The sequence below is a fragment of the Salvelinus fontinalis genome, unplaced genomic scaffold (assembly GCF_029448725.1).
Source record: "Salvelinus fontinalis isolate EN_2023a unplaced genomic scaffold, ASM2944872v1 scaffold_1817, whole genome shotgun sequence".
Taxonomy (NCBI): Eukaryota; Metazoa; Chordata; class Actinopteri; order Salmoniformes; family Salmonidae; genus Salvelinus; species Salvelinus fontinalis.
This window is the reverse complement of record NW_026602026.1, coordinates 1-27089: the sequence shown is the minus strand read 5'-3', so window position 1 is coordinate 27089 and position 27089 is coordinate 1. Positions and strand designations below refer to the sequence as shown.

At 40.7% G+C, this 27089-nt stretch overlaps 1 protein-coding gene across 5 annotated transcripts; it reads left to right on the top strand.

Moving 5' to 3' along the window:
• Positions 1-41: 41 nt before the first annotated feature.
• LOC129850099 (F-box/LRR-repeat protein 18-like) lies at positions 42-26466 on the top strand (the record flags this gene model as incomplete). 5 transcript variants are annotated; one of them, XR_008758713.1, is given in 4 exon segments in its annotated part: positions 42-1123; positions 2872-3090; positions 23611-24189; positions 24242-26466. XR_008758713.1 is itself a non-coding variant. In XM_055916674.1 (3 exon segments), coding segments are annotated over 3 exon segments (1512 nt in total), but the record flags the coding sequence as incomplete, so codon positions are not given.
• Positions 26467-27089: the final 623 nt, after the last annotated feature.

Here is a 27089-nt window from a genome sequence, read left to right as displayed (position 1 = left end):
TGTGTGTGTGTGTGTGTGTGTGTGTGTGTGTGTGTGTTTAGGTGAACCAGACTCTACTCCTCCTCTACCTCGCTGTGTTCAGCGTTCGTGTTCCGGAGCGTCTCCGCTCCTTCCTGGTTTCAGTTCCTGGTCCAAACCCCGCCCACTGGCCTTCTGCGTCCTCATTGGCCCATAGCCTCGTTCAGCATGGCGACCTGGAAGCCCTGCAGTTGCCACGCTCCTGGTTGGACGCCACGTCGCTAGGACGGGTCCTTCTTAGCAACGCTCCCAAGCACCTGAACTTCTCCCGTTGCCCCACGTTACGACAAACTGTCATCCAATCACTGACTGGCACCAGAGTGAGAGACTCGACGCGATTGGTCAGCTTGAATCTTAGTGGTATAGGCCACACCTCCAATTATCCAGAGTGCAGTAGAGCGCGGGGAGAGGAGGAGCTTGTTGCCGAGGCGATGAGCCGGCTGGTTATTGGCTGTCCCAATCTGTCACACCTCAACCTGTTACACACGCACTATCACCACGACAACACACACACTCCTGGCCTGGAGGCCAACACACACCTGTGTACCAGCCTGGCCAAACTCACACACCTCAGGTCGCTGGCGCTGCCCGCCTGCGCCCTGTCGGACGGTTCACACACACCGTCCCTTTCCCCGTCCCCGTCCTCGCTGCTGCTGGGGCTGAGGAAGCCGTCCCGCGTTGGGCTCCAGACCTACAGGCCAGGCTCCGAGGACTCTCTCCCCAGGGAGGGCACCTCTGGGCTGGGTACCCTGCTGGCCGGCTGCCCCTGTCTGGAAGTTCTGGAGTTAACAGGACCGGGCTTCATCTCCGCCCTGCCGCGTCTGGAGCCCTGCGCCAGGGTGTGTGTGGATCAGAGGACGTGTGTGAACGCCCGCGGGGTCGGGGACACGCACGTCGCCGCTCTGCGGGGTTTCCGGGGGCTGCGGAGGCTGACGCTGGCGGGGCTGCCGGGGGTCCTGAAGGGGACCGGGCTGGTACAGGTGGCTGAACACTGCAGGGACCTACGGGCATTATCTCTGGCCAACCTGGGGTCCTTAAAGACCTGGAACTACAGCGCCGCCCTGCTGGACACACTGAGGAACTGCACCCAGCTCACCCAGCTACGGTGAGACTACACACTACCATACACACACACCATACACACACCATATACACACTGAGGAACTGCACACAAGTATTACTATATTATAATACTATATTACTACAATATTATAATATACATGATATATATATATATATATATACATCAACAGGCCTTTATGTTCTTTATTAGCCACAAACTGTTCTATACATTATTATATTATTTACTATTATATATACACATTATAATCATTATATACACATTATAATCATTATATACACATTATAATCATTATATACACATTGTATACACGTTATACACACATTAGATACATTATACACAATTTATACATTATACACATGATATACATTATACACATATACACATTATATACACATTAGATACATTATACACATTATTTATACGTTATACACATTATATATACATTATACACATTATATACACGTTATACACATTATATATACATTATACACATTATATATACGTTATACACATTATATATGTTATACACATGATATACATTATACACATTATATATACACGTTATACACATTATATACACACTAGATACATTATACACAATTTATACATTATACACATTATATATACGTTATACACATATACACATTAGATACATTATACACATTAGATACATTATACACATTAGATACATTATACACATTAAATATACATTATACACATTAAAGATACATTATACACACATTATACGCATTAAATATACATTATACACATTAAATATACATTATACACATTAAATATACATTATACACATTATATATACATTATACACATTATATATATATATATAAACGGGCCTTTCTGTTCTTTACTGCTGTTCTTTATTAGCCACAAACTGTTATAAACATTATACACATTAAATACATTATATATACTATTATACACATTATATACATTATATATACTATTATACACATTATATATACACATTATATACATTATATATACTATTATACACATTATATATACACATTATATACACACACATTATATATACACATTATATACGTAATATATACACATTATATATATATATAAACGGGCCTTTCTGTTCTTTACTGCTGTTCTTTATTAGCCACAAACTGTTATAAACATTATACACATTAAATACATTATATATATACTATTATACACATTATATATGCACATTATATATATTATATAGCTTGAAGGAACTTTTAAAGTTCTTGAAATATTCCGTATTGACTGACCTTCGTGTCTTAAAGTAATGATGGACTGTCGTTTCTCTTTGCTGAATTTAACCTGTTCTTGCCATAATATGGACTCTGTCTTTTACCAAATATGGCTCTCTTCTGTATACCACCCCTACCTTGTCACAACACAACTGATTGGCTCAAACGCATTAAGAAGGAAAGAAATTCCACATTTTAACTTTTAATAAGGCAAACCTGTTAACTGAAATGCATTCCAGGTGACTACCTCATGAAGCTGGTTGAGAGAATGCCAAGAGTGTGCAAAGCTGTCATCAAGGCAAAGGGTGGCAATTTGAAGATTCTCAAATCTAAAATATATTTTGATTTGTTTAACACTTTTTTTGGTTACTACATGATTCCATATGTGTTATTTCATAGTTTTGATGTCTTCACTATTATTCTACTAAGTAGAAAATAGTAAAAATAAAGAAAAACCCTTGAATGAGGAGGTGTGTCCGAACTTTTGACTGGTACTGTATATAATGTGTGTGTGGGTAGGTTGGAGCAGCCCTACCTGGTGTGTAACGGTGCATTCTGGGAGGCGTTGTCATGCTGCTCTCGTCTCCGCCGCCTCTGTCTCATCTCGCGGAACGGAACCTTCCACCCCGCTGCCGTGGTTACCTTCATGGAGTGTTGCCGTGACGTCATGGTGTGTCACATGTTCTTGGGCGGAACTCTGGTGGCGTGTCGCGCGCTACAGAAAACACTGCTAGATCGGTGAGTCTGTCTCTCCGTCTGACCGGTGAGTCTGTCTCTCTGTCTGATCGGTGAGTCTGTCTCTCTGTCTGACCGGTGAGTCTGTCTCTCTGTCTGACCGGTGAGTCTGTCTCTCTGTCTGACCGGTGAGTCTGTCTCTCTGTCTGACCGGTGAGTCTGTCTCTCTCTGTCTGATCGGTGAGTCTGTCTCTCTGTCTGACCGGTGAGTCTGTCTCTCTCTGTCTGACCGGTGAGTCTGTCTCTCTCTGTCTGACCGGTGAGTCTGTCTCTCTGTCTGACCGGTGAGTCTGTCTCTCTGTCTGACCGGTGAGTCTGTCTCTCTGTCTGACCGGTGAGTCTGTCTCTCTGTCTGACCGGTAGTTCTATATAATGATTATATAATGATAGTTCTATATAATGATAGTTCTATATGAGGATAGTTCTATATAATGATTATATAATGATAGTTCTATATGAGGATAGTTTTATATAATGATAGTTCTATATAATGATAGTTCTATATAATGATTATATAATGATAGTTCTATATAATGATTATATAATGATAGTTCTATATAATGATTATATAATGATAGTTCTATATAATGATAGTTCTATATAATGATAGTTCTATATAATGATTACATAATGATAGTTCTATATAATGATTATATAATGATAGTTCTATATAATGATAGCTCTATATAATGATTATATAATGATAGTTCTATATAATGATAGTTCTATTTAATGATTATATAATGATAGTTCTATATAATGATAGTTCTATATAATGATTATGTAATGATAGTTCTATATAATGGTAGTTCTATATAATGGTAGTTCTATATGAGGATAGTTCTATATAATGATAATATGATGATAGTTCTATATAATGATAGTTCTATATAATGATAGTTCTATATAATGATTATGTAATGATAGTTCTATATAATGATAGTTCTATATGAGGATATTTCTATATAATGATTATTTAATGATTATATAATGATAGTTCTATATGAGGATAGTTCTATGTAATGATAGTTCTATATAATGATAGTTCTATATAAGGATCGTTCTATATAATGATAGTTCTATGTAATGATTATATAATGATAGTTCTATATAATGAGTATATAATGATAGTTCTATATAATGATAGTTCTATATAATGATTATATAATGATAGTTCTATATAATGATAGTTCTATATAATGATTATATAATGATAGTTCTATATAATGATAGTTCTATATAATGATAGTTCTATATAATTATAGTTCTATATAATGATTATATAATGATAGTTCTATATAGTGATTATATAATGATATTTCTATATAATGATAGTTCTATATGAGGATAGTTCTATGTAATGATAGTTCTATGTAATGATAGTTCTATGTAATGATAGTTCTATATAATGATAGTTCTATATAAGGATCGTTCTATATGAGGATAGTTCTATATAATGATAGTTCTATATGAGGATATTTCTATATAATGATTATTTAATGATTATATAATGATAGTTCTATATGAGGATAGTTCTATGTAATGATAGTTCTATATAATGATAGTTCTATATAATGATAGTTCTATATAAGGATCGTTCTATATAATGATAGTTCTATGTAATGATTATATAATGATAGTTCTATATAATGAGTATATAATGATAGTTCTATATAATGATAGTTCTATATAATGATTATATAATGATAGTTCTATATAATGATAGTTCTATATAATGATTATATAATGATAGTTCTATATAATGATAGTTCTATATAATGATTATATAATGATAGTTCTATATAATGATAGTTCTATATAATGATAGTTCTATATAATTATAGTTCTATATAATGATTATATAATGATAGTTCTATATAGTGATTATATAATGATATTTCTATATAATGATAGTTCTATATGAGGATAGTTCTATGTAATGATAGTTCTATGTAATGATAGTTCTATGTAATGATAGTTCTATATGAGGATAGTTCTATATGAGGATAGTTCTATATAATGATAGTTCTATGTAATGATTATATAATGATAGTTCTATATAATGATTATATAATGATAGTTCTATATAATGATAGTTCTATATAATGATTATATAATGATAGTTCTATATAATGACTATATAATGATAGTTCTATATAATGATAGTTCTATATAATGATTATATAATGATAGTTCTATATAATGATAGTTCTATATAATTATAGTTCTATATAATTATAGTTCTATATAATGATTATATAATGATAGTTCTATATAGTGATTATATAATGATAGTTCTATATAATGATTATATAATGATAGTTCTATATAATGATAGTTCTATATAATGATAGTTCTATGTAATGATAGTTCTATATGAGGATAGTTCTATATAATGATAGTTCTATATAATGATTATATAATGATAGTTCTATGTAATGATAGTTCTATATGAGGATAGTTCTATATAATGATAGCTCTATATGATGATACTAATATATAATGATAGTTCTATATGAGGATAGTTCTATATAATGACAGTTCTATGTCATGATAGTTCTATATAATGATAGTTCTATATAATGATTATATAATGATAGTTCTATATAATGATAGTTCTATATAATGATAGTTCTATACAATGATAGTTCTATACAATGATAGTTCTATATAATGATTATATAATGATAGTTATATATGAGGATAGTTCTATATAATGATAGCTCTATATGAGGATACTAATATATAATGATAGTTCTATATAATGATAGTTCTATATGAGGATAGTTTTATATAATGATAGTTCTATATGAGGATAGTTCTATGTAATGATAGTTCTATGTAATGATTATGTAATGATAGTTCTATATAATGATAGTTCTATATGAGGATAGTTGTATATGAGGATAGTAATATATAATGATAGTTCTATGTAATGATAGTTCTATGTAATGATTATGTAATGATAGTTTTATGTAATGATAGTTTTATGTAATGATAGTTCTATGTAATGATAGTTCTATATGAGGATAGTTCTATATAATGATAGTTCTATATAATGATAGTTCTATATAATGATAGTTCTATATAATGATAGTTCTATATCAGGATAGTTCTATATAATGATAGTTCTATATGAGGATAGTTCTATATAAGGATAGTTCTATGTAATGATTATATAATGATAGTTCTATATAATGATAGTTCTATATAATGATAGTTCTATGTAATGGTGATTCTATATAATGATAGTTCTATATTAGGATAGTTCTATATAATGATAGTTTTATGTAATGTTAGTTCTATATGAGGATAGTTCTATATGAGGATAGTTCTATATGAGGATAGTTCTATATGAGGATAGTTCTATATAATGATAGTTCTATGTAATGATAGTTCTATGTAATGATAGTTCTATGTAATGATAGTTCTATGTAATGATAGTTCTATGTAATGATAGTTCTATGTAATGATAGTTCTATGTAATGATAGTTCTATGTAATGATAGTTCTATGTAATGATTGTTCTATATAATGATTGTTCTATATAATGATAGTTCTATGTAATGACAGTTCTATGTAATGACAGTTCTATGTAATGATAGTTCTATATGAGGATAGTTCTATATGAGGATTGTTCTATATAATGATTGTTCCATATAATGATTATATAATGATAGTTCTATATAATGTTATTTCTATATAATGATTATATAATGATAGTTCTATATAATGTTATTTCTATGTAATGATAGTTATATATAATTATAGTTCTATATAATGATTATATAATGATAGTTCTATATAATGATTATATAATGGTAGTTCTATATAATGATAGTTCTATGTAATGAAGCCCTGTCCTAATGGTCCCTCTCCTATAGTAGTCCTAATGGTTCCTCTCCTATAGTAGTCCTAATGGTCCCTCTCCTATAGTAGTCCTAATGGTCCCTCTCCTATAGTAGTCCTAATGGTCCCTCTCCTATAGTAGTCCTAATGGTTCCTCTCCTATAGTAGTCCTAATGGTAGTCCCTCTCCTATAGTAGTCCTAATGGTAGTCCCTCTCCTATAGTAGTCCTAATGGTAGTCCCTCTCCTATAGTAGTCCTAATGGTAGTCCCTCTCCTATAGTAGTCCTAATGGTAGTCCCTCTCCTATAGTAGTCCTAATGGTCCCTCTCCTATAGTAGTCCTAATGGTAGTCCCTCCCCTATAGTAGTCCTAATGGTCCCTCTCCTATAGTAGTCCTAATGGTCCCTCTCCTATAGTAGTCCTAATGGTTCCTCTCCTATAGTAGTCCTAATGGTCCCTCTCCTATAGTAGTCCTAATGGTCCCTCTCCTATAGTAGTCCTAATGGTCCCTCTCCTATAGTAGTCCTAATGGTCCCTCTCCTATAGTAGTCCTAATGGTCCCTCTCCTATAGTAGTCCTAATGGTAGTCCCTCTCCTATAGTATTCCTAATGGTCCCTCTCCTATAGTAGTCCTAATGGTCCCTCTCCTATAGTAGTCCTAATGGTCCCTCTCCTATAGTAGTCCTAATGGTAGTCCCTCTCCTATAGTAGTCCTAATGGTAGTCCCTCTCCTATAGTAGTCCTAATGGTGGTCCCTCTCCTATAGTAGTCCTAATGGTGGTCCCTCTCCTATAGTAGTCCTAATGGTCCCTCTCCTATAGTAGTCCTAATGGTACTCCCTCTCCTATAGTAGTCCTAATGGTGGTCCCTCTCCTATAGTAGTCCTAATGGTAGTCCCTCTCCTATAGTAGTCCTAATGGTAGTCCCTCTCCTATAGTAGTCCTAATGGTAGTCCCTCTCCTATAGTAGTCCTAATGGTAGTCCCTCTCCTATAGTAGTCCTAATGGTAGTCCCTCTCCTATAGTAGTCCTAATGGTAGTCCCTCTCCTATAGTAGTCCTAATGGTAGTCCCTCTCCTCTAGTAGTCCTAATGGTCCCTCTCCTATAGTAGTCCTAATGGTTCCTCTCCTTTAGTAGTCCTAATGGTAGTCCCTCTCCTATAGTAGTCCTAATGGTAGTCCCTCTCCTATAGTAGTCCTAATGGTAGTCCCTCTCCTATAGTAGTCCTAATGGTCCCTCTCCTATAGTAGTCCTAATGGTAGTCCCTCTCCTATAGTAGTCCTAATGGTAGTCCCTCTCCTCTAGTAGTCCTAATGGTCCCTCTCCTATAGTAGTCCTAATGGTTCCTCTCCTATAGTAGTCCTAATGGTAGTCCCTCTCCTATAGTAGTCCTAATGGTAGTCCCTCTCCTATAGTAGTCCTAATGGTAGTCCCTCTCCTATAGTAGTCCTAATGGTAGTCCCTCTCCTATAGTAGTCCTAATGGTCCCTCTCCTATAGTAGTCCTAATGGTACTCCCTCTCCTATAGTAGTCCTAATGGTCCCTCTCCTATAGTAGTCCTAATGGTGGTCCCTCTCCTATAGTAGTCCTAATGGTAGTCCCTCTCCTATAGTAGTCCTAATGGTCCCTCTCCTATAGTAGTCCTAATGGTACTCCCTCTCCTATAGTAGTCCTAATGGTACTCCCTCTCCTATAGTAGTCCTAATGGTTCCTCTCCTATAGTAGTCCTAATGGTCCCTCTCCTATAGTAGTCCTAATGGTAGTCCCTCTCCTATAGTATTCCTAATGGTCCCTCTCCTATAGTAGTCCTAATGGTGGTCCCTCTCCTATAGTAGTCCTAATGGTACTCCCTCTCCTATAGTAGTCCTAATGGTAGTCCCTCTCCTATAGTAGTCCTAATGGTAGTCCCTCTCCTATAGTAGTCCTAATGGTCCCTCTCCTATAGTAGTCCTAATGGTACTCCCTCTCCTATAGTAGTCCTAATGGTACTCCCTCTCCTATAGTAGTCCTAATGGTTCCTCTCCTATAGTAGTCCTAATGGTCCCTCTCCTATAGTAGTCCTAATGGTAGTCCCTCTCCTATAGTATTCCTAATGGTCCCTCTCCTATAGTAGTCCTAATGGTCCCTCTCCTATAGTAGTCCTAATGGTGGTCCCTCTCCTATAGTAGTCCTAATGGTACTCCCTCTCCTATAGTAGTCCTAATGGTACTCCCTCTCCTATAGTAGTCCTAATGGTGGTCCCTCTCCTATAGTAGTCCTAATGGTCCCTCTCCTATAGTAGTCCTAATGGTCCCTCTCCTATAGTAGTCCTAATGGTCCCTCTCCTATAGTAGTCCTAATGGTAGTCCCTCTCCTATAGTAGTCCTAATGGTAGTCCCTCTCCTATAGTAGTCCTAATGGTAGTCCCTCTCCTCTAGTAGTCCTAATGGTAGTCCCTCTCCTATAGTAGTCCTAATGGTAGTCCCTCTCCTATAGTAGTCCTAATGGTAGTCCCTCTCCTATAGTAGTCCTAATGGTAGTCCCTCTCCTCTAGTAGTCCTAATGGTAGTCCCTCTCCTCTAGTAGTCCTAATGGTCCCTCTCCTATAGTAGTCCTAATGGTTCCTCTCCTTTAGTAGTCCTAATGGTAGTCCCTCTCCTATAGTAGTCCTAATGGTAGTCCCTCTCCTATAGTAGTCCTAATGGTAGTCCCTCTCCTATAGTAGTCCTAATGGTCCCTCTCCTATAGTAGTCCTAATGGTAGTCCCTCTCCTATAGTAGTCCTAATGGTAGTCCCTCTCCTCTAGTAGTCCTAATGGTCCTTCTCCTATAGTAGTCCTAATGGTTCCTCTCCTATAGTAGTCCTAATGGTTCCTCTCCTATAGTAGTCCTAATGGTAGTCCCTCTCCTATAGTAGTCCTAATGGTAGTCCCTCTCCTATAGTAGTCCTAATGGTAGTCCCTCTCCTATAGTAGTCCTAATGGTAGTCCCTCTCCTATAGTAGTCCTAATGGTCCCTCTCCTATAGTAGTCCTAATGGTACTCCCTCTCCTATAGTAGTCCTAATGGTCCCTCTCCTATAGTAGTCCTAATGGTGGTCCCTCTCCTATAGTAGTCCTAATGGTAGTCCCTCTCCTATAGTAGTCCTAATGGTCCCTCTCCTATAGTAGTCCTAATGGTACTCCCTCTCCTATAGTAGTCCTAATGGTACTCCCTCTCCTATAGTAGTCCTAATGGTACCTCTCCTATAGTAGTCCTAATGGTCCCTCTCCTATAGTAGTCCTAATGGTAGTCCCTCTCCTATAGTATTCCTAATGGTCCCTCTCCTATAGTAGTCCTAATGGTGGTCCCTCTCCTATAGTAGTCCTAATGGTAGTCCCTCTCCTATAGTAGTCCTAATGGTAGTCCCTCTCCTATAGTAGTCCTAATGGTCCCTCTCCTATAGTAGTCCTAATGGTACTCCCTCTCCTATAGTAGTCCTAATGGTACTCCCTCTCCTATAGTAGTCCTAATGGTTCCTCTCCTATAGTAGTCCTAATGGTCCCTCTCCTATAGTAGTCCTAATGGTAGTCCCTCTCCTATAGTATTCCTAATGGTCCCTCTCCTATAGTAGTCCTAATGGTCCCTCTCCTATAGTAGTCCTAATGGTGGTCCCTCTCCTATAGTAGTCCTAATGGTACTCCCTCTCCTATAGTAGTCCTAATGGTACTCCCTCTCCTATAGTAGTCCTAATGGTGGTCCCTCTCCTATAGTAGTCCTAATGGTCCCTCTCCTATAGTAGTCCTAATGGTCCCTCTCCTATAGTAGTCCTAATGGTCCCTCTCCTATAGTAGTCCTAATGGTAGTCCCTCTCCTATAGTAGTCCTAATGGTAGTCCCTCTCCTATAGTAGTCCTAATGGTAGTCCCTCTCCTCTAGTAGTCCTAATGGTCCCTCTCCTATAGTAGTCCTAATGGTCCCTCTCCTATAGTAGTCCTAATGGTCCCTCTCCTATAGTAGTCCTAATGGTAGTCCCTCCCCTATAGTAGTCCTAATGGTCCCTCTCCTATAGTAGTCCTAATGGTCCCTCTCCTATAGTAGTCCTAATGGTTCCTCTCCTATAGTAGTCCTAATGGTAGTCCCTCTCCTATAGTAGTCCTAATGGTAGTCCCTCTCCTATAGTAGTCCTAATGGTAGTCCCTCTCCTATAGTAGTCCTAATGGTCCCTCTCCTATAGTAGTCCTAATGGTAGTCCCTCTCCTATAGTAGTCCTAATGGTAGTCCCTCTCCTCTAGTAGTCCTAATGGTCCCTCTCCTATAGTAGTCCTAATGGTTCCTCTCCTATAGTAGTCCTAATGGTAGTCCCTCTCCTATAGTAGTCCTAATGGTAGTCCCTCTCCTATAGTAGTCCTAATGGTAGTCCCTCTCCTATAGTAGTCCTAATGGTAGTCCCTCTCCTATAGTAGTCCTAATGGTCCCTCTCCTATAGTAGTCCTAATGGTACTCCCTCTCCTATAGTAGTCCTAATGGTCCCTCTCCTATAGTAGTCCTAATGGTCCCTCTCCTATAGTAGTCCTAATGGTTCCTCTCCTATAGTAGGCCTAATGGTAGTCCCTCTCCTATAGTAGTCCTAATGGTAGTCCCTCTCCTATAGTAGTCCTAATGGTAGTCCCTCTCCTATAGTAGTCCTAATGGTCCCTCTCCTATAGTAGTCCTAATGGTAGTCCCTCTCCTATAGTAGTCCTAATGGTAGTCCCTCTCCTCTAGTAGTCCTAATGGTCCCTCTCCTATAGTAGTCCTAATGGTTCCTCTCCTATAGTAGTCCTAATGGTAGTCCCTCTCCTATAGTAGTCCTAATGGTAGTCCCTCTCCTATAGTAGTCCTAATGGTAGTCCCTCTCCTATAGTAGTCCTAATGGTCCCTCTCCTATAGTAGTCCTAATGGTACTCCCTCTCCTATAGTAGTCCTAATGGTTCCTCTCCTATAGTAGTCCTAATGGTCCCTCTCCTATAGTAGTCCTAATGGTCCCTCTCCTATAGTAGTCCTAATGGTACTTCCTCTCCTATAGTAGTCCTAATGGTACTTCGTCTCCTATAGTAGTCCAAATGGTACTCCCTCTCCTATAGTAGTCCTAATGGTTCCTCTCCTATAGTAGTCCTAATGGTCCCTCTCCTATAGTAGTCCTAATGGTCCCTCTCCTATAGTAGTCCTAATGGTACTCCCTCTCCTATAGTAGTCCTAATGGTGGTTCCTCTCCTATAGTAGTCCTAATGGTAGTCCCTCTCCTATAGTAGTCCTAATGGTAGTCCCTCTCCTATAGTAGTCCTAATGGTAGTCCCTCTCCTATAGTAGTCCTAATGGTAGTCCCTCTCCTATAGTAGTCCTAATGGTAGTCCCTCTCCTATAGTAGTCCTAATGGTAGTCCCTCTCCTATAGTAGTCCTAATGGTAGTCCCTCTCCTATAGTAGTCCTAATGGTAGTCCCTCTCCTATAGTAGTCCTAATGGTAGTCCCTCTCCTATAGTAGTCCTAATGGTAGTCCCTCTCCTATAGTAGTCCTAATGGTCCCTCTCCTCTAGTAATGGTAGTCCCTCTCCTAATGGTTCCTCTCCTTCCTCTAGTAATGATAGTAGTGGTAGTAGTGGTAGTCCCTGTCCTAGTGGTAGTAGTAGTAATGATGGTTCCTCTCCTTCCTCTAGTAATGATAGTAGTGGTAGTAGTGGTAGTCCCTCTCCTAATGGTTCCTCTCCTTCCTCTAGTAATGATAGTAGTGGTAGTAGTGGTAGTCCCTGTCCTAGTGGTAGTAGTAGTAATGATGGTTCCTCTCCTTCCTCTAGTAATGATAGTAGTGGTAGTAATGGTAGTCCCTCTCCTAATGGTTCCTCTCCTTCCTCTAGTTTCTCTGTGGAGCGTCCGGCCCTCTCCTATAGTAGTCCTAATGGTAGTAGTAGTAATGATGGTCCCTCTCCTATAGTAGTCCTAATGGTAGTAGTAGTAATGATGGTCCCTCTCCTATAGTAGTCCTAATGGTAGTAGTAGTAATGATGGTCCCTCTCCTATAGTAGTCCTAATGGTAGTAGTAGTAATGATGGTCCCTCTCCTATAGTAGTCCTAATGGTAGTAGTAGTAATGATGGTCCCTCTCCTATAGTAGTCCTAATGGTAGTAGTAGTAATGGTGGTCCCTCTCCTATAGTAGTCCTAATGGTAGTAGTAGTAATGATGGTCCCTCTCCTATAGTAGTCCTAATGGTAGTAGTAGTAATGATGGTCCCTCTCCTATAGTAGTCCTAATGGTAGTAGTAGTAATGATGGTCCCTCTCCTATAGTAGTCCTAATGGTAGTAGTAGTAGTAATGATGGTCCCTCTCCTATAGTAGTCCTAATGGTAATAGTAGTAATGATGGTCCCTCTCCTATAGTAGTCCTAATGGTAGTAGTAGTAATGATGGTCCCTCTCCTATAGTAGTCCTAATGGTAGTAGTAGTAATGATGGTCCCTCTCCTATAGTAGTCCTAATGGTAGTAGTAGTAATGATGGTCCCTCTCCTATAGTAGTCCTAATGGTAGTAGTAGTAATGATGGTCCCTCTCCTATAGTAGTCCTAATGGTAGTAGTAGTAATGATGGTCCCTCTCCTATAGTAGTCCTAATGGTAGTAGTAGTAATGATGGTCCCTCTCCTATAGTAGTCCTAATGGTAGTAGTAGTAATGATGGTCCCTCTCCTATAGTAGTCCTAATGGTAGTAGTAGTAATGATGGGCCCTCTCCTATAGTAGTCCTAATGGTAGTAGTAGTAATGATGGTCCCTCTCCTATAGTAGTCCTAGTGGTAGTAGTAGTAATGATGGTCCCTCTCCTATAGTAGTCCTAATGGTAGTAGTAGTAATGGTGGTCCCTCTCCTATAGTAGTCCTAATGGTAGTAGTAGTAATGATGGTCCCTCTCCTATAGTAGTCCTAATGGTAGTAGTAGTAATGATGGTCCCTCTCCTATAGTAGTCCTAGTGGTAGTAGTAGTAATGATGGTCCCTCTCCTATAGTAGTCCTAATGGTAGTAGTAGTAATGATGGTCCCTCTCCTATAGTAGTCCTAATGGTAGTAGTAGTAATGGTGGTCCCTCTCCTATAGTAGTCCTAATGGTAGTAGTAGTAATGATGGTCCCTCTCCTATAGTAGTCCTAGTGGTAGTAGTAGTAATGATGGTCCCTCTCCTATAGTAGTCCTAATGGTAGTAGTAGTAATGATGGTCCCTCTCCTATAGTAGTCCTAATGGTAGTAGTAGTAATGATGGTCCCTCTCCTATAGTAGTCCTAGTGGTAGTAGTAGTAATGATGGTCCCTCTCCTATAGTAGTCCTAATGGTAGTAGTAGTAATGATGGTCCCTCTCCTATAGTAGTCCTAGTGGTAGTAGTAGTAATGATGGTTCCTCTCCTATAGTAGTCCTAATGGTAGTAGTAGTAATGATGGTCCCTCTCCTATAGTAGTCCTAATGGTAGTAGTAGTAATGATGGTCCCTCTCCTATAGTAATCCTAATGGTAGTAGTAGTAATGGTGGTCCCTCTCCTATAGTAGTCCTAATGGTAGTAGTAGTAATGATGGTCCCTCTCCTATAGTAGTCCTAATGGTAGTAGTAGTAATGATGGTCCCTCTCCTATAGTAGTCCTAATGGTAGTAGTAGTAATGGTGGTCCCTCTCCTATAGTAGTCCTAATGGTAGTAGTAGTAATGATGGTCCCTCTCCTATAGTAGTCCTAATGGTAGTAGTAATGATGGTCCCTCTCCTATAGTAGTCCTAATGGTAGTAGTAGTAATGGTGGTCTCTCTCCTATAGTAGTCCTAGTGGTAGTAGTAGTAATGGTGGTCCCTCTCCTATAGTAGTCCTACTGGTAGTAGTAGTAATGATGGTCCCTCTCCTATAGTAGCCCTAGTGGTAGTAGTAGTAATGATGGTCCCTCTCCTATAGTAGTCCTAATGGTAGTAGTAGTAATGATGGTCCCTCTCCTATAGTAGTCCTAATGGTAGTAGTAGTAATGATGGGCCCTCTCCTATAGTAGTCCTAATGGTAGTAGTAGTAATGATGGGCCCTCTCCTATAGTAGTCCTAATGGTAGTAGTAGTAATGATGGGCCCTCTCCTATAGTAGTCCTAATGGTAGTAGTAGTAATGATGGTCCCTCTCCTATAGTAGTCCTAATGGTAGTAGTAGTAATGATGGTCCCTCTCCTATAGTAGTCCTAATGGTAATAGTAGTAATGATGGTCCCTCTCCTATAGTAGTCCTAATGGTAGTAGTAGTAATGATGGTTCCTCTCCTATAGTAGTCCTAATGGTAGTAGTAGTAATGATGGTTCCTCTCCTATAGTAGTCCTAATGGTAGTAGTAGTAATGATGGTCCCTCTCCTATGGTAGTCCTAATGGTAGTAGTAGTAATGATGGTCCCTCTCCTATAGTAGTCCTAATGGTAGTAGTAGTAATGATGGTCCCTCTCCTATAGTAGTCCTAGTGGTAGTAGTAGTAATGATGGTCCCTCTCCTATAGTAGTCCTAATGGTAGTAGTAGTAATGATGGTCCCTCTCCTATAGTAGTCCTAATGGTAGTAGTAGTAATGATGGTCCCTCTCCTATAGTAGTCCTAGTGGTAGTAGTAGTAATGATGGTCCCTCTCCTATAGTAGTCCTAATGGTAGTAGTAGTAATGATGGTCCCTCTCCTATAGTAGTCCTAATGGTAGTAGTAGTAATGATGGTCCCTCTCCTATAGTAGTCCTAGTGGTAGTAGTAGTAATGATGGTCCCTCTCCTATAGTAGTCCTAATGGTAGTAGTAGTAATGATGGTCCCTCTCCTATAGTAGTCCTAATGGTAGTAGTAGTAATGATGGTCCCTCTCCTATAGTAGTCCTAATGGTAGTAGTAGTAATGATGGTCCCTCTCCTATAGTAGTCCTAATGGTAGTAGTAGTAATGATGGTCCCTCTCCTATAGTAGTCCTAATGGTAGTAGTAGTAATGATGGTTCCTCTCCTATAGTAGTCCTAATGGTAGTAGTAGTAATGATGGTCCCTCTCCTATAGTAGTCCTAATGGTAGTAGTAGTAATGGTGGTTCCTCTCCTATAGTAGCCCTAGTGGTAGTAGTAGTAATGATGGTCCCTCTCCTATAGTAGTCCTAATGGTAGTAGTAGTAATGGTGGTTCCTCTCCTATAGTAGCCCTAGTGGTAGTAGTAGTAATGATGGTCCCTCTCCTATAGTAGTCCTAGTGGTAGTAGTAGTAATGATGGTCCCTCTCCTATAGTAGTCCTAATGGTAGTAGTAGTAATGATGGGCCCTCTCCTATAGTAGTCCTAGTGGTAGTAGTAGTAATGGTGGTCCCTCTCCTATAGTAGTCCTAATGGTAGTAGTAGTAATGATGGTCCCTCTCCTATAGTAGTCCTAATGGTAGTAGTAGTAATGATGGTTCCTCTCCTATAGTAGTCCTAATGGTAGTAGTAGTAATGATGGTCCCTCTCCTATAGTAGTCCTAATGGTAGTAGTAGTAATGATGGTCCCTCTCCTATAGTAGTCCTAATGGTAGTAGAAGTAATGATGGTCCCTCTCCTATAGTAGTCCTAATGGTAGTAGTAGTAATGATGGTCCCTCTCCTATAGTAGTCCTAGTGGTAGTAGTAGTAATGATGGTTCCTCTCCTATAGTAGTCCTAGTGGTAGTAGTAGTAATGATGGTCCCTCTCCTATAGTAGTCCTAATGGTAGTAGTAGTAATGATGGTCCCTCTCCTATAGTAGTCCTAATGGTAGTAGTAGTAATGATGGTCCCTCTCCTATAGTAGTCCTAATGGTAGTAGTAGTAATGGTGGTCCCTCTCCTATAGTAGTCCTAATGGTAGTAGTAGTAATGATGGTCCCTCTCCTATAGTAGTCCTAATGGTAGTAGTAGTAATGATGGTCCCTCTCCTATAGTAGTCCTAGTGGTAGTAGTAGTAATGATGGTCCCTCTCCTATAGTAGTCCTAATGGTAGTAGTAGTAATGATGGTCCCTCTCCTATAGTAGTCCTAATGGTAGTAGTAGTAATGGTGGTCCCTCTCCTATAGTAGTCCTAATGGTAGTAGTAGTAATGATGGTCCCTCTCCTATAGTAGTCCTAGTGGTAGTAGTAGTAATGATGGTCCCTCTCCTATAGTAGTCCTAATGGTAGTAGTAGTAATGATGGTCCCTCTCCTATAGTAGTCCTAATGGTAGTAGTAGTAATGATGGTCCCTCTCCTATAGTAGTCCTAGTGGTAGTAGTAGTAATGATGGTCCCTCTCCTATAGTAGTCCTAATGGTAGTAGTAGTAATGATGGTCCCTCTCCTATAGTAGTCCTAGTGGTAGTAGTAGTAATGATGGTTCCTCTCCTATAGTAGTCCTAATGGTAGTAGTAGTAATGATGGTCCCTCTCCTATAGTAGTCCTAATGGTAGTAGTAGTAATGATGGTCCCTCTCCTATAGTAATCCTAATGGTAGTAGTAGTAATGGTGGTCCCTCTCCTATAGTAGTCCTAATGGTAGTAGTAGTAATGATGGTCCCTCTCCTATAGTAGTCCTAGTGGTAGTAGTAGTAATGATGGTCCCTCTCCTATAGTAGTCCTAATGGTAGTAGTAGTAATGATGGTCCCTCTCCTATAGTAGTCCTAGTGGTAGTAGTAGTAATGATGGTCCCTCTCCTATAGTAGTCCTAGTGGTAGTAGTAGTAATGATGGTCCCTCTCCTATAGTAGTCCTAATGGTAGTAGTAGTAATGATGGTTCCTCTCCTATAGTAGTCCTAATGGTAGTAGTAGTAATGATGGTCCCTCTCCTATAGTAGTCCTAATGGTAGTAGTAGTAATGATGGTCCCTCTCCTATAGTAGTCCTAATGGTAGTAGTAGTAATGATGGTCCCTCTCCTATAGTAGTCCTAATGGTAGTAGTAGTAATGATGGTCCCTCTCCTATAGTAGTCCTAATGGTAGTAGTAGTAATGATGGGCCCTCTCCTATAGTAGTCCTAATGGTAGTAGTAGTAATGATGGTCCCTCTCCTATAGTAGTCCTAATGGTAGTAGTAGTAATGATGGTCCCTCTCCTATAGTAGTCCTAATGGTAGTAGTAGTAATGATGGTCCCTCTCCTATAGTAGTCCTAATGGTAGTAGTAGTAATGATGGTCCCTCTCCTATAGTAGTCCTAATGGTAGTAGTAGTAATGATGGTCCCTCTCCTATAGTAGTCCTAATGGTAGTAGTAGTAATGATGGTCCCTCTCCTATAGTAGTCCTAGTGGTAGTAGTAGTAATGATGGTCCCTCTCCTATAGTAGTCCTAATGGTAGTAGTAGTAATGATGGTCCCTCTCCTATAGTAGTCCTAATGGTAGTAGTAGTAATGATGGTCCCTCTCCTATAGTAGTCCTAATGGTAGTAGTAGTAATGGTGGTCCCTCTCCTATAGTAGTCCTAATGGTAGTAGTAGTAATGATGGTCCCTCTCCTATAGTAGTCCTAATGGTAGTAGTAGTAATGATGGTCCCTCTCCTATAGTAGTCCTAATGGTAGTAGTAGTAATGATGGTCCCTCTCCTATAGTAGTCCTAATGGTAGTAGTAGTAATGATGGTCCCTCTCCTATAGTAGTCCTAATGGTAGTAGTAGTAATGATGGTCCCTCTCCTATAGTAGTCCTAATGGTAGTAGAAGTAATGATGGTCCCTCTCCTATAGTAGTCCTAATGGTAGTAGTAGTAATGATGGTCCCTCTCCTATAGTAGTCCTAGTGGTAGTAGTAGTAATGATGGTCCCTCTCCTATAGTAGTCCTAATGGTAGTAGTAGTAATGATGGTCCCTCTCCTATAGTAGTCCTAATGGTAGTAGTAGTAATGATGGGCCCTCTCCTATAGTAGTCCTAATGGTAGTAGTAGTAATGATGGTCCCTCTCCTATAGTAGTCCTAGTGGTAGTAGTAGTAATGATGGTCCCTCTCCTATAGTAGTCCTAATGGTAGTAGTAGTAATGGTGGTCCCTCTCCTATAGTAGTCCTAATGGTAGTAGTAGTAATGATGGTCCCTCTCCTATAGTAGTCCTAATGGTAGTAGTAGTAATGATGGTCCCTCTCCTATAGTAGTCCTAGTGGTAGTAGTAGTAATGATGGTCCCTCTCCTATAGTAGTCCTAATGGTAGTAGTAGTAATGATGGTCCCTCTCCTATAGTAGTCCTAATGGTAGTAGTAGTAATGGTGGTCCCTCTCCTATAGTAGTCCTAATGGTAGTAGTAGTAATGATGGTCCCTCTCCTATAGTAGTCCTAGTGGTAGTAGTAGTAATGATGGTCCCTCTCCTATAGTAGTCCTAATGGTAGTAGTAGTAATGATGGTCCCTCTCCTATAGTAGTCCTAATGGTAGTAGTAGTAATGATGGTCCCTCTCCTATAGTAGTCCTAGTGGTAGTAGTAGTAATGATGGTCCCTCTCCTATAGTAGTCCTAATGGTAGTAGTAGTAATGATGGTCCCTCTCCTATAGTAGTCCTAGTGGTAGTAGTAGTAATGATGGTTCCTCTCCTATAGTAGTCCTAATGGTAGTAGTAGTAATGATGGTCCCTCTCCTATAGTAGTCCTAATGGTAGTAGTAGTAATGATGGTCCCTCTCCTATAGTAATCCTAATGGTAGTAGTAGTAATGGTGGTCCCTCTCCTATAGTAGTCCTAATGGTAGTAGTAGTAATGATGGTCCCTCTCCTATAGTAGTCCTAATGGTAGTAGTAGTAATGATGGTCCCTCTCCTATAGTAGTCCTAATGGTAGTAGTAGTAATGGTGGTCCCTCTCCTATAGTAGTCCTAATGGTAGTAGTAGTAATGATGGTCCCTCTCCTATAGTAGTCCTAATGGTAGTAGTAATGATGGTCCCTCTCCTATAGTAGTCCTAATGGTAGTAGTAGTAATGGTGGTCTCTCTCCTATAGTAGTCCTAGTGGTAGTAGTAGTAATGGTGGTCCCTCTCCTATAGTAGTCCTACTGGTAGTAGTAGTAATGATGGTCCCTCTCCTATAGTAGCCCTAGTGGTAGTAGTAGTAATGATGGTCCCTCTCCTATAGTAGTCCTAATGGTAGTAGTAGTAATGATGGTCCCTCTCCTATAGTAGTCCTAATGGTAGTAGTAGTAATGATGGGCCCTCTCCTATAGTAGTCCTAATGGTAGTAGTAGTAATGATGGGCCCTCTCCTATAGTAGTCCTAATGGTAGTAGTAGTAATGATGGGCCCTCTCCTATAGTAGTCCTAATGGTAGTAGTAGTAATGATGGTCCCTCTCCTATAGTAGTCCTAATGGTAGTAGTAGTAATGATGGTCCCTCTCCTATAGTAGTCCTAATGGTAATAGTAGTAATGATGGTCCCTCTCCTATAGTAGTCCTAATGGTAGTAGTAGTAATGATGGTTCCTCTCCTATAGTAGTCCTAATGGTAGTAGTAGTAATGATGGTTCCTCTCCTATAGTAGTCCTAATGGTAGTAGTAGTAATGATGGTCCCTCTCCTATAGTAGTCCTAATGGTAGTAGTAGTAATGATGGTCCCTCTCCTATAGTAGTCCTAATGGTAGTAGTAGTAATGATGGTCCCTCTCCTATAGTAGTCCTAGTGGTAGTAGTAGTAATGATGGTCCCTCTCCTATAGTAGTCCTAATGGTAGTAGTAGTAATGATGGTCCCTCTCCTATAGTAGTCCTAATGGTAGTAGTAGTAATGATGGTCCCTCTCCTATAGTAGTCCTAGTGGTAGTAGTAGTAATGATGGTCCCTCTCCTATAGTAGTCCTAATGGTAGTAGTAGTAATGATGGTCCCTCTCCTATAGTAGTCCTAATGGTAGTAGTAGTAATGATGGTCCCTCTCCTATAGTAGTCCTAGTGGTAGTAGTAGTAATGATGGTCCCTCTCCTATAGTAGTCCTAATGGTAGTAGTAGTAATGATGGTCCCTCTCCTATAGTAGTCCTAATGGTAGTAGTAGTAATGATGGTCCCTCTCCTATAGTAGTCCTAATGGTAGTAGTAGTAATGATGGTCCCTCTCCTATAGTAGTCCTAATGGTAGTAGTAGTAATGATGGTCCCTCTCCTATAGTAGTCCTAATGGTAGTAGTAGTAATGATGGTTCCTCTCCTATAGTAGTCCTAATGGTAGTAGTAGTAATGATGGTCCCTCTCCTATAGTAGTCCTAATGGTAGTAGTAGTAATGGTGGTTCCTCTCCTATAGTAGCCCTAGTGGTAGTAGTAGTAATGATGGTCCCTCTCCTATAGTAGTCCTAATGGTAGTAGTAGTAATGGTGGTTCCTCTCCTATAGTAGCCCTAGTGGTAGTAGTAGTAATGATGGTCCCTCTCCTATAGTAGTCCTAGTGGTAGTAGTAGTAATGATGGTCCCTCTCCTATAGTAGTCCTAATGGTAGTAGTAGTAATGATGGGCCCTCTCCTATAGTAGTCCTAGTGGTAGTAGTAGTAATGGTGGTCCCTCTCCTATAGTAGTCCTAATGGTAGTAGTAGTAATGATGGTCCCTCTCCTATAGTAGTCCTAATGGTAGTAGTAGTAATGATGGTTCCTCTCCTATAGTAGTCCTAATGGTAGTAGTAGTAATGATGGTCCCTCTCCTATAGTAGTCCTAATGGTAGTAGTAGTAATGATGGTCCCTCTCCTATAGTAGTCCTAATGGTAGTAGAAGTAATGATGGTCCCTCTCCTATAGTAGTCCTAATGGTAGTAGTAGTAATGATGGTCCCTCTCCTATAGTAGTCCTAGTGGTAGTAGTAGTAATGATGGTTCCTCTCCTATAGTAGTCCTAGTGGTAGTAGTAGTAATGATGGTCCCTCTCCTATAGTAGTCCTAATGGTAGTAGTAGTAATGATGGTCCCTCTCCTATAGTAGTCCTAATGGTAGTAGTAGTAATGATGGTCCCTCTCCTATAGTAGTCCTAATGGTAGTAGTAGTAATGGTGGTCCCTCTCCTATAGTAGTCCTAATGGTAGTAGTAGTAATGATGGTCCCTCTCCTATAGTAGTCCTAATGGTAGTAGTAGTAATGATGGTCCCTCTCCTATAGTAGTCCTAGTGGTAGTAGTAGTAATGATGGTCCCTCTCCTATAGTAGTCCTAATGGTAGTAGTAGTAATGATGGTCCCTCTCCTATAGTAGTCCTAATGGTAGTAGTAGTAATGGTGGTCCCTCTCCTATAGTAGTCCTAATGGTAGTAGTAGTAATGATGGTCCCTCTCCTATAGTAGTCCTAGTGGTAGTAGTAGTAATGATGGTCCCTCTCCTATAGTAGTCCTAATGGTAGTAGTAGTAATGATGGTCCCTCTCCTATAGTAGTCCTAATGGTAGTAGTAGTAATGATGGTCCCTCTCCTATAGTAGTCCTAGTGGTAGTAGTAGTAATGATGGTCCCTCTCCTATAGTAGTCCTAATGGTAGTAGTAGTAATGATGGTCCCTCTCCTATAGTAGTCCTAGTGGTAGTAGTAGTAATGATGGTTCCTCTCCTATAGTAGTCCTAATGGTAGTAGTAGTAATGATGGTCCCTCTCCTATAGTAGTCCTAATGGTAGTAGTAGTAATGATGGTCCCTCTCCTATAGTAATCCTAATGGTAGTAGTAGTAATGGTGGTCCCTCTCCTATAGTAGTCCTAATGGTAGTAGTAGTAATGATGGTCCCTCTCCTATAGTAGTCCTAATGGTAGTAGTAGTAATGATGGTTCCTCTCCTATAGTAGTCCTAATGGTAGTAGTAGTAATGATGGTTCCTCTCCTATAGTAGTCCTAATGGCAGTAGTAGTAATGATGGTTCCTCTCCTATAGTAGTCCTAATGGTAGTAGTAGTAATGATGGTTCCTCTCCTATAGTAGTCCTAATGGTAGTAGTAGTAATGGTGGTCCCTCTCCTATAGTAGTCCTAATGGTAGTAGTAGTAATGATGGTCCCTCTCCTATAGTAGTCCTAATGGTAGTAGTAGTAATGATGGTCCCTCTCCTATAGTAGTCCTAATGGCAGTAGTAGTAATGATGGTTCCTCTCCTATAGTAGTCCTAATGGTAGTAGTAGTAATGATGGTCCCTCTCCTATAGTAGTCCTAATGGTAGTAGTAGTAATGATGGTCCCTCTCCTATAGTAGTCCTAATGGTAGTAGTAGTAATGATGGTTCCTCTCCTATAGTAGTCCTAATGGTAGTAGTAGTAATGATGGTCCCTCTCCTATAGTAGTCCTAATGGTAGTAGTAGTAATGATGGTCCCTCTCCTATAGTAGTCCTAATGGTAGTCCCTCTCCTATAGTAGTCCTAATGGTAGTAGTAGTAATGATGGTCCCTCTCCTATAGTAGTCCTAATGGTAGTCCCTCTCCTATAGTAGTCCTAATGGTAGTCCCTCTCCTATAGTAGTCCTAATGGTCCCTCTCCTCTAGTAATGGTAGTCCCTCTCCTAATGGTTCCTCTCCTTCCTCTAGTAATGATAGTAGTGGTAGTAGTGGTAGTCCCTGTCCTAATGGTAGTAGTAGTAATGATGGTCCCTCTCCTATAGTAGTCCTAATGGTAGTAGTAGTAATGATGGTCCCTCTCCTATAGTAGTCCTAATGGTAGTAGTAGTAATGATGGTCCCTCTCCTATAGTAGTCCTAATGGCAGTAGTAGTAATGATGGTCCCTCTCCTATAGTAGTCCTAATGGTAGTAGTAGTAATGATGGTCCCTCTCCTATAGTAGTCCTAATGGTAGTAGTAGTAATGATGGTTCCTCTCCTTCCTCTAGCTTCTCTGTGGAGCGTCCGGCCCTCAGTGTGGTCATCTACCCTCTGCTCCATGAAGACCTTCCATTGGTCATCAGAGACATGCCCCTCCCACTGCTCGATCAGCTGACCCTCTTCCAGAGCCGCGTTGCCCAGGCCCCGCCCTCGTCACAGTTGGGACACCAGAGGGCAAAGAGGCAACTATCCAATCAGAGCCCATCGTCACCGTGGTGATGCCAGAAAGTGAAGAAGCATCTAGCCAATCACAGCCCCTCAGACCTCATCACCGTGGTGATGCCAGAGATTGAAGAGGCATCTAGCCAATCACAGCCCTTCACGGGTCCCACCCAGACCCGAAGTGCATAAATTATTTTGTTTAATATAGAGACCTGATCCGAGGACAACTAGACCCGTTCCATATAGACCTGGTTGGATCCAGACCCGATCTGAGTGAGGGGGAGAAAAGCAGAAAAGTCATTTTTTTAAACTACTTTATTAATCGGAGCTGATGAAGTGTGAGAGGTTGGAGAGAGGTGCCTCTAGCAGGGAGAGAGAGGTGCCTCTAGCAGGGAGAGAGAGGTGCCTCTAGCAGGGAGAGAGAGGTGCCTCTAGCAGGGAGGGAGAGAGAGAGGTGCCTCTAGCAGGGAGAGAGAGAGAGAGAGGTGCCTCTAGCAGGGAGGGAGAGAGAGGTGCCTCTAGCAGGGAGAGAGAGAGAGAGGTGCCTCTAGCAGGGAGGGAGAGAGAGAGGTGCCTCTAGCAGGGAGAGAGAGAGAGGTGCCTCTAGCAGGGAGAGAGAGAGAGGTGCCTCTAGCAGGGAGGGAGAGAGAGGTGCCTCTAGCAGGGAGGGAGAGAGAGGTGCCTCTAGCAGGGAGGGAGAGAGAGGTGCCTCTAGCAGGGAGAGAGAGAGAGGTGCCTCTAGCAGGGAGAGAGAGAGAGGTGCCTCTAGCAGGGAGGGAGAGAGAGGTGCCTCTAGCAGGGAGGGAGAGAGAGGTGCCTCTAGCAGGGAGGGGGGGAGAGATGCCTCTAGCAGGGAGGTTAACTAACTAAGTAACTGGTTCTAGGATACAACCGTAATCCTCTGGTTGAGAGAACAGGAGACCCAGAGAGACTGAAACACAGAACCAACTGGTCCTAGGATACAACCATAATCCTCTGGGTGAGAGAACAGGAGACCCAGAGAGACTGAAACACAGAGCCAACTGGTCCTAGGATACAACCATAATCCTCTGGGTGAGAGAACAGGAGACCCAGAGAGACTGAAACACAGAGCCAACTGGTCCTAGGATACAACCGTAATCCTCTGGGTGAGAGAACAGGAGACCCAGAGAGACTGAAACACAGAACCAACTGGTCCTAGGATACAACTATAATCCTCTGGGTGAGAGAACAGGAGACCCAGAGAGACTGAAACACAGAACCAACTGGTCCTAGGATACAACCATAATCCTCTGGGTGAGAGAACAGGAGACCCAGAGAGACTGAAACACAGAACCAACTGGTCCTAGGATTCAACCATAATCCTCTGGGTGAGAGAACAGGAGACCCAGAGAGACTGAAACACAGAGCCAACTGGTCCTAGGATACAACCGTAATCCTCTGGGTGAGAGAACAGGAGACCCAGAGAGACTGAAACACAGAACCAACTGGTCCTAGGATACAACCATAATCGTCTGGGTGAGAGAACAGGAGACCCAGAGAGACTGAAACACAGAACCAACTGGTCCTAGGATTCAACCATAATCCTCTGGGTGAGAGAACAGGAGACCCAGAGAGACTGAAACACAGAGCCAACTGGTCCTAGGATACAACCGTAATCCTCTGGGTGAGAGAACAGGAGACCCAGAGAGACTGAAACACAGAACCAACTGGTCCTAGGATACAACCATAATCCTCTGGGTGAGAGAACAGGAGACCCAGAGAGACTGAAACACAGAACCAACTGGTCCTAGGATACAACCATAATCCTCTGGGTAAGAGAACAGGAGACCCAGAGAGACTGAAACACAGAACCAACTGGTCCCAGGATACAACCATAATCCTCTGGGTGAAAGAACAGGAGACCCAGAGAGACTGAAACACAGAACCAACTGGTCCTAGGATTCAACCATAATCCTCTGGGTGAGAGAACAGGAGACCCAGAGAGACTGAAACACAGAACCAACTGGTCCTAGGATACAACCGTAATCCTCTGGGTGAGAGAACAGGAGACCCAGAGAGACTGAAACACAGAACCAACTGGTCCTAGGATACAACCGTAATCCTCTGGGTGAGAGAACAGGAGACCCAGAGAGACTGAAACACAGAACCAACTGGTCCTAGGATACAACCGTAATCCTCTGGGTGAGAGAACAGGAGACCCAGAGAGACTGAAACACAGAACCAACTGGTCCCAGGTCTGTTGTCACGTCTCTGTTCCGTATCATCTGTATGTTCTGTTATGGTTACCGATCTCAGGTTTGTGTGTTCTGTTATGGTTACGGATGACGGTTGTTATGGTTACTGATCACTTGTTTTAGTTTGCCAGTGTTTGGTGAATGATTACATCTCCTGGTTAGTTTTCAGGAGCATCTTAAGACTCAGTTCATCGATAAAACCTTTGTTAGGAGCATCATTAAATCTCCTTAGCTGTTTTCCCAAAACCATCATTATATTAATGTTGTCCTGGAAACGCTTGTTTTTTTTTACCAAATTGACTACAAATGCAAAGTTGCCAATGTCTTTGCGATTGTTCCAAACATGGGAAAAGGAAATGAAACTTCAAATGAAAAGCGGAGATGTGACCTCATGACATGATGCCTACAGTACAGGATCGGCCGGTAAATTCAATCCTATTTGAAGTAAATTTTTAATGTTCAATAAATTCAGTTCTATTTAGATCACTTTTGGGACTACTGTCTGTCATTTTTTGCCTCGACAAATGTTTTCATGATGACTCATCTGGAACAGAGATATTGGTCTCAGCATTGACTCCCTGTCTAAATAAAGGCACCTTGGTCTCAGCATTGACTCCCTGTCTAAATAAAGACACCTTGGTCTCAGCATTGACTCCCTGTCTAAATAAAGACACCTTGGTCTCAGCATTGACTCCCTGTCTAAATAAAGACACCTTGGTCTCAGCATTGACTCCCTGTCTAAATAAAGACACCTTGGTCTCAGCATTGACTCCCTGTCTAAATAAAGACACCTTGGTCTCAGCATTGACTCCCTGTCTAAATAAAGACACCTTGGTCTCCGCATTGACTCCCTGTCTAAATATAGACACCTTGGTCTCAGCATTGACTCCCTGTCTAAAGACACCTTGGTCTCAGCATTGACTCCCCGTCTAAATAAAGACACCTTGGTCTCAGCATTGACTCCCTGTCTAAATAAAGACACCTTGGTCTCTGCATTGACTCCCTGTCTAAATAAAGACACCTTGGTCTCAGCATTGACTCCCTGTCTAAATAAAGACACCTTGGTCTCAGCATTGACTCCCTGTCTAAATAAAGACACCTTGGTCTCA